The 8,889-nt window shown below is 32.1% G+C and overlaps 1 protein-coding gene across 1 annotated transcript; it reads left to right on the forward strand.

Moving 5' to 3' along the window:
- The first annotated feature begins 647 nt into the window (after nucleotides 1-647).
- On the forward strand, nucleotides 648-8,067 carry LOC123554526 (tumor necrosis factor ligand superfamily member 14-like). Its single transcript, XM_045344743.2, has 5 exons — nucleotides 648-767; nucleotides 4,643-4,936; nucleotides 5,099-5,132; nucleotides 5,338-5,433; nucleotides 6,032-8,067. The coding sequence occupies exons 1-5, from the start codon at nucleotides 717-719 to the stop codon at nucleotides 6,448-6,450; spliced, it is 894 nt and encodes a 297-aa protein (XP_045200678.1). The 5' UTR covers nucleotides 648-716; the 3' UTR covers nucleotides 6,451-8,067.
- The last annotated feature ends 822 nt before the right edge of the window (nucleotides 8,068-8,889 follow it).

Consider the following 8,889-nt stretch of genomic DNA (forward strand, 5'->3'; position numbering starts at 1 on the left):
GATTTCTGTTTTATTCTTAAAGAAATGTTAACTTCATGTATAATCATAACTGGTTATGCCTCCTTTTAGGGTCCAAGCTGGAGAAAAAAAAATACCCGCTCGCTCCATGTAAAATCTACCCGCCACTGAAATAATCAAAATTGAGAAAAAAAACAAAAGATTTCGCTCGCTCGCTCCCATTTTTTGGGGGGGTGGGGGGGGGGAAATTTTCCGAAGAACTATTAATCAATTTGGTTTGGCCTAAGTTTTAAATACAGATGTGCAAACTGCCGATACTTCCTTGTCTGTGTTTCGCATTGAGACGATTACTTGCACTCTGCAGTTTGCGATGATAAATGCAAACTACGAGCAGAGCTATTCGAAGTTGCAATCATATTGATTTTTAAATTACACTCTATTTTGTTTCGATTCTGCAATTTGCAACTAAATTAATTTGGGATGAATCACAACTTGCATGCAACTTAAATCACAAAACTGCAAAAAACAGTGACGCTTTGAATTAATATAGCGAAATGCAACCACTAACAGTATTTATTTGCTTTTAATCGATGTAGCTACTTTTAGTTAGCCTTGACCTACTTTAGTAATTGAGCTTAAAATAGAACGTATGTGTTGTAGTTTATTTTTACATTTTCCGAAAATTCTATTTTTATCTCCACTAATAAAGAACTCGCAAAATCAAATAAGTCAAAAGCGAAAAGAGAAGTTTGTTAAATATGGCAGATAAAAACGGATATACTAGTGTAAAAACAAATACCGACAACTTGGTAAGACCTTCATATACTAATATGGTATACGTGGTTACTAACATAAAAAATATACATTAATATGGATTTATTTTCCTTTTCGTAAACAAATGTAGCATAGTTAGACTTCCGATAGATAGATAGATAGATAGATAGATAGATATAGATAGATAGATAGATAGATAGATAGGATAAATAGATAGATAGATAGATAAGCTAGATAGATAGATAGATAAGATAGATAGATAGATAATAAGATAGATAAGATAGATAGATAGATAGATAAGATTTTGTTTGTTTGTTTTGGGTTTAACGCCGTTTTTCAACAGTATTTCAGTCACGTAACGGCGGACAGTTAACCTAACTAGTGTTCCTGGATTCTGTAACAGTACAAACCTGTTCTCCGCAAGTAACTGCCAACTTCCCCACATGAATCAGAGGTGGAGGACTAATGATTTCAGACACAATGTCGTTTATCAAATAGTTACGGAGAACATACGCCCCGCCCGAGGATCGAACTCACGATCCCGCGATCCGTAGACCAACGCTCTACCTACTGAGCTAAGCGGGCGGGTAGATAGATAAGATGGATAGATAGATAGACAGACAGACAGACAGATAGATAGATAGATAGATAGATAGATAGATAGATAGACAGACAGACAGACAGACAGATAGATAGATAGATAGATAGATAAGATAGATAGTATAGATAGATAGATAAGATAGATTAGATAGATAGATGAGATGAGATGAGATGAGATGAGAGATGAGATGAGATGAGATGAGATGAAATGAGATAGAGCGATATCACAATATCATATTTAATTATAAAACATTAATATAAAATACTGACACTAGTCAAACATTGCACTATTAAGCACAGTTTAAGTTAAAATTATCACATTCAAGTAATCACAGATGGCATACGAAAAAATATTAGTGGAGTCATGGAGTAGAGTCATGCCATGATGGTGTGAGATTTTGGAGTGAAAAATTGGAGTGAGATTTTGGAGGCAAAATCATAGGTTATTTTTTTTTTTTTTTTTTTTTTTTTTCTGTTTTTGTTTTTCTTCATATCAGATATATTGATTACATAACGAAGGTCATAAAAAAGGAAAGTGGTGGAAAGAGGGACGTTGTTGGAAATAACGCAGCTACAGATGATGATGGTGATGATGGTTTTTCTAGCATTAATTGATAATGATGTTTGTAAGAAGTATGCAGATATTACCTTTGTCAATGTTTTTATAATGCTGATGATGGAGGTGCACCTGATGATGATGATGATGATGCTATTTTTTAATTGAGAAAAGGAGGGAAAAGAATGACATATAGTTAATACCGCTGCTTTTATTGATTTTATTTTGATTTTTTTTACTGCTGCTGCTGATGATGATGAACGAATATGATAGTTTTTGTAGCGTTATTTCACGGTGATGTTTATGCCGTTTTGATAATGCTGATGATGAAAATGCAGCTGATGATGTTAATAGCACTGATGATGATGACGTTGTTATTTTTTTAATTGAGAAAGGGAGGGAAAAGAATGTTATGTAGTTATGCCGCTTCTTTATGATGATTTTTTTTAATCTTTTATTGCTGCTGCTGCTGCTGCTGCTGCTACTGTCGATGATGATGATGATGATAATGATGGTGATGATGATGATGATTTTTATGACAGGATTTTTTGATGATAATGTTGATAGTGATAAAGATATTTTCATTATAATGTTGTCTGTGAAATAAGAATGGCATGTATATGATAATGAAGATGATTTATATTGTTAATATTGATGAACATTATTGATGTTTGTGATGATGAAAGTGTTATTAAAACTTTTGTTTTAAAGTGATACTTCAATTAAATGTTATAACTGTATATTAGGTTTTAATTCTTAAATCATCATCATCATTTTTTACATCAGCATCAGAAAGTTTCTCATGGTACTTTTACCAATATTAAACTGGAAAGCTCATGATTGAAACTTTAATTTTTCAAATTATTTGAGTTTCTCAACAAAAAAAAAACAACATCTTGCTAATTTGGTCACATGAAATTATTAACCTTGTTTATATTATAAATCAAACAACTGGGCTTATCATAGACTGGCATCAGTCGTTAGAGTCATTAAATGTGAAGCACCTAGCCACAAAATCAATCCTCTCTGATACCACTTTCTGAAAAAGTTTACAATATCTCTTGCCTCTGAGATGAGCCTAGAGAGATTTTTTTTCTGAGAAAACATCAGTGTCAGTATGAAGAAATTAATATTATTACAGATTATTTGATCTCAACAGACTTTGTAAGTCTAGGCTTATCAGTGCAAGTCAAGGCGTGCATGGGTACTCTTATCACTGATCTAATTACCATGTCCCCTGATCAGAAAAAAAGATAACAGGCAATAATAAATAAAATTTGCTCTTGCAACTATGAAAAAGGGACCATAAGAAGGTTTTAAGGTCAATAATTTTGTCATTCCCACATATTTCAGTTGTTACAGCTGAAATTGTTTTCTCTAGTGTGTGCCTTACAAAATCCATTCATCATGTATTTTTTAATTCTTTACTTTCAACACATTGAAGAAACCTGAAAACATTGTTTTAATTATTGTCATCATCATCAGTAGCATCATCATCATCACCACCACTATCATCACAACCACCACAACAATCATCATCATCTACATTTTTATCACCACCACCACTATCATTAACATCACCACTATCATCACAAGCATAACGACAATCATCATCATTACAAACACTTTCATCACCAGCAGCAACACCATCATCAAGATCATCATCACCACCATCATCATCAACATTATCATCTTCATCACTACCACCATGGTCACCATCATCATCACCACCAACAACAACAACAAAAGATAATCATCATTATAATTACCATCATTATCATCATAATCACAATCACCACTGTCATCATCACAGTTGTCATTAATATCATCATCATAATCTGTCATTACATCATCATCATCATCGTTAGTTCTACTGATGTTTTTGCTGATGAACAAGATGCAAAACAGATGTGGTCGGAAGATAACGGTTTGTTGTTGTTATTGTTGTTGATGATGACTATAGTGATGGAAGTGTTTGTATTGTTGTTAATAATAATGGCGGCGACTGAAATTTGGACAATTCATTTCCTTGTGTTCGATTATTTGTCTGTCAATGGTGATAAATTGATTTTCAGGATATTAATGATGACGATTATGATGTCGGATACATAATTTTTGATATACATTTTCATCTTAAAGACACGAATAACAATCAGTAGTTTTTGTTGTAGACATAATTATATAAAACAAACTATCATCATTCCCATAATCAAAACTTTAACTACCAGTCTCGTTTTATATTAAATTTGATTCTTCTTACGAACAATCACCATTCTATAGCAACAGCAACATACATTAATCAATATTGTATTTTGTGTTATGAAATTTCACCCGTAACACCACTGCTTTTAATCTTAATAACTTTTCAAATTTTGAATGCAAAGCCATATTCAATTTTACTCCAAAATCTCACTCCAAAATTAGACTCCAAGGTCACTCATATATGTCACTCGAGACTCCACTCCAAGACTTCACTCTATATTTTGTCGCATGCCATTACAGATACATCATTCCAGTCCTATTACATTTTCCCACAGATTTATGTTAAGTTTTGTATGAATTGTTATGCAAAGGAAAGCCCATAAAGTCATCATACCACGTTTAATCAACAACGCATGTCTACTACAGTAAAACGGTTTCTTCTTTCTTTTAATTTATTCATGTTTTAGACAGTATTGTCTGTTCTGTTCAATCAGACCTTAGAAATAAATTGAATGTTTTTCCTCTAATCGCTGATTGTATTCTGTATTTTAGAAGAGGACGGGTACAAAACGATCTACCAAAATTGTCGCTTGGTGTCTGATAATATTAAATGTGTTACTGCTGGCTGCACTGTTAAGTCTAGTGATAGGATGGCGGGAATACAGAAAGAAAAGCCTAACTCCACATGAACAAACCGTATGTCAAAATTGCACCGAAATCGGGCTTGATGGCAAGGAATTACCAGAGGAAATGGCCGCAAAGATAACAAGAGATATGACTGGCAATTCGACGGAATGGATTTGCTGTGGATATACAAGTGATGTTTTAAACTGGATGGTTACTAAGGTAATAATTTAAGAAATATCAGTTGTTTCAGTAAATGTCTCCTGCATATAAACAAAACTATATGTCTGTAAAACACTTTCCATTCTCGTGTCTAAAATAAGTCAACATTGAATTTACAGGTGTTAGGAAAACATTCATTGATTTGTTTTTCAAACTTTCCAGGCAATACACGACAGAGGAACAAGTGTCAAGTCAAGTAAGTATTATTTTATGTTATACTTGATATCTTCCCGTGTTCAAAGGTAATGAATCAATTATTCAATATAGAGAATGAAATTGTACAACTTTTTTAACAGTTTTCTCTTCTTCTTATTTTCCCGTAATCTATTTAACAACATGTTTTAGTGTTCGACTGTGTCCAAAATATAGAATAAACCCGAACTCATTGTCTTATCTTACAGGTATTTATCCGTTGATATCTAAAGAGTGCAAGAAGACAACACAAGCAAAGCCGTCTGCGCAAGTCAACGGAATATCAGTGTCAGAAATGACAAAAGGTAACGTGATTATTTAGATGTCAGCATTGATGACTAGCAATTTCGAACACTTAAATATATAGGCCTCTAAGTGGTGTGATCTTAAAAGTAAAGAAAAAAAACCTGCTCATTTGCATACAAAATGTTTTCAAATAAACGTTAAATTTTGGCCCATAATGGCATAACACTTACTTAGAATGTCGAAATTCGCTCTGTCTTGTAAGGAACTGCAATGTTTTTATCACGTTTCAATGAAAAATGAAAATCATTAATCATTCATTATACGAGTAATTATGGTTTTTTTAAATTTATTTCCTTTCAGAACCAACAGACGTGATACAATGGAATATAACTGAAGCTTCATTTATTAATCATTCATTATACGAGTAATTATGCTTTTTTTAAAATTTATTTCCTTTCAGAACCAACAGACGTGATACAATGGAATATAACTGAAAATTCATTTATTAATCATTCATTATACGAGTAATTATGCTTTTTTTTAATTTATTTCCTTTCAGAACCAACAGACGTGATACAATGGAATATAACTGAAACTTCATTTATTAATCATTCATTATACGAGTAATTATGCTTTTTTTAACTTATTTCCTTTCAGAACAAACAGACGTAATACAATGGAATACAACTGAATCTTCATTTATTGGAGAAGGGATCACTTACAAAAATGGCAGACTGACTATCAAACAGCCGGGCTACTATTACATATTTTCACAGATAAAGCTGAGAAATATTCCTCTTTCATACTCGACAAGTGACGTATTCGCGAGTGAAACTTTGCCTAATCACTGGAACCATTATATTTTCCACGTCTCAAGTGAAAATGGAAAAGAACAAAAGATTCTCGAAAGTAGTAAGTCGCGTTGTGAAATGCCATCTTTTGGGGATGAGACTACAAGTTCATTTGGTGCAGTATTTTACCTGGCAGAAAATGACGAGGTTTTTGTAAATACTTCCCATCCACAGTATCTTGCACCTTGTCAAGAAGGGAACCATTTTGGTTTATACATGACTTGACATATATTGTAAAATATCATCTGTGACACACGTGATCCCTTGGAATGGAATGTTCCATTCGTTTATTTATCGTCTCACTTGTATGTTTGTGTATTCATTATGTATATATTTTCTAGTGATTTCAGTTGAAGACTATTTCATTGGAAATAGATAAATGACAGGGTTCTGCAGGCGTTGTTGTGATCTACAGAAGTTGAAGTTCAATGATATTACACATTAACTTATTTCCTATATTCATTTAAACAATATGACAAATAAAATAGGGTTCATAGAGTATCTTGATCTCCAATTTTGTTTGGTTCGAAAGGATTTTTCAGGCCTGGATCCCATGTGGGCCTTTCGATGGGAAAATAGTAAAATCAGTTGAATAGATGCTGTATTTGAGATAAAATATTCAGATGTATATAATAAACTTTGTTATTATTTGACATTAGCTTGTACGATAAACTTATATGTGCATAATTATTTAACGATTGATAGAACATACTTTTTCTACAATAAAAAGTCTATAATGCCTAAACATCATACTCTTATCAGTAATAAGACCTTTTTTCGTTATGTTAATGTAAAATATCATAAAGCAGAAGGGGTGAAAATTTTCTCACCAGTCCTATAAAGTAACTGGTCAATGGTTTATTCGATTAGATGAAGTAAATAAGACGACGTTTCTGTGTTAACATGTATTGAACAAACACAAGAAATAAATAATTTGATTTCTGCAAATAAACAGAAAAAGGCCCGGGTTAATCGAAATGAAATGATAATTAATAAAGATAATGCTAATTTATATTTCGGAGTATGTAATATATCATTACACAATGTTTATTAGATAATTCTATTCAACGAACCGGTTTTATGCATCTTAAATGTGTTTTTGCAATATTAAAAACTTCTGCGAAAATTTCCTTTGGAAGCTCAACTCAACTCAACCAAAAATATAATAGTAGACTCGGTTTAATTGAGTCTTTTCATTAGAGGTAATGCAATTTGCAATAACGATCATCATGCCCCGAAATACAGGCTTATGCGGAATTCTATTACAGTATATATGATGTTCGATCCCAATGAATCGGAAAATATAACGACACTGCTTGCAAGTTCAAGGAGACACTCTGCACTTAGAGGCAATACACAAAGCTGCACACAATACGTTTATGCTGGATTATGAAATAATTCATAAAATAATTCATTTTTCTTTTGCAAGCTGTTGTCTGCATGTGCTTTGCTTGATATTTTTGTCATCAGATTTTCTCCTTAATATGGTACTGTTGCAGCCGTATTTCATGACAGCGATTATTATTTTCTAGCGTTTGTAATTTTTATTTTAATCATAATCAAATCTTTAGTTAGTGCATGTTTCATGAGCAATTAGATTTGCATCTGTTAAGTTTATAAACGCACTGAGGTACGTGTAACCACCGAACCTAATTTTACCTGATACTCAGAAATGTTCAAAGTTCTTCCTTCTATAGAAAGCATAGATTTATTGTAAAACTCCTTATTGGATAAATATTTCCTCTTTAAATCCTTTGTTTAGAAACTGGTTGCATTTTTTGTATTCATATCATTATGTTTAAAACCTGTTTATATTGAAGTCAATAAAACTAAAGATATAAATGCTTGTATATCATTTCTGTAGTTAGGTTCTGAAAACATCTTGAATACCTAGTAGTTGCGTTTGTGTGTGAACCATATCCATTATATGTATGAATACATACAGGTACATACATAACTATATGGAAAATGACAACATAACTTTTGCATATGTTTCACAAATTATGTTTAGTTCATTGAATTATATTAAACTGTTCAAATATAATTCTAACAGTGCTAATCAAAGGCTGGTATACAAGTATTGTTCTATAAATTACCTTTTTATGGATCTGTGTTCAAGAGACTCCATCAAATGATAAAATAATTGACACCAGATGATAATGTTTGATATGGTCTTCAAAAGTCAATTATGCATAGAACATACTTGTTTTTGTTTAAAGAAGAGTTATTGTCACTGGTGTCATCTTTTAAATGATTCTGTTTGTAATAAATATTCCAAATATTTTTTTCCTGTACACGAAACGAATTCCAATGGTATCAGAAGTAAAAAATCTACACATAACATATCAACTTACATTTTTGTCTGTTGGATATATATGTTTTACATGACGATTCGTTATTGCTGCTGATGAGAATCCTTAGTAATGTCGTACTCCAAAGACGTGTGTGGATGACAAGTACTGCTTGTAAACTGTAGCACCAAGCGATTCATGAAAGTAATAAATATTTCAAACAGATTCACGTGTTTGTGGATCTATAAATAGCTTTACCAGTACTTTAGCACATCGAAAAGTAGAACAAATAAACATATAAATAAAATTTGCAACGAAGAAAGATTATTTGACTTGGATAGGTCAAGGGTATTCTATTGCGACGTATTTGGTT

Source organism: Mercenaria mercenaria, chromosome 7 (assembly GCF_021730395.1).
Source record: "Mercenaria mercenaria strain notata chromosome 7, MADL_Memer_1, whole genome shotgun sequence".
Taxonomy (NCBI): domain Eukaryota; kingdom Metazoa; phylum Mollusca; class Bivalvia; order Venerida; family Veneridae; genus Mercenaria; species Mercenaria mercenaria.

Coding starts and splice junctions, on each gene's coding strand:
- LOC123554526 (XM_045344743.2), top strand. CDS start 717: ATGGCAGATAAAAACGGATATACTAGTGTAAAAACAAATACCGACAAC. Junction 4,937..5,098: donor TAAACTGGATGGTTACTAAG/GTAATAATTTAA, acceptor CAAACTTTCCAG/GCAATACACGACAGAGGAAC. Junction 5,434..6,031: donor AGTGTCAGAAATGACAAAAG/GTAACGTGATTA, acceptor ATTTCCTTTCAG/AACAAACAGACGTAATACAA.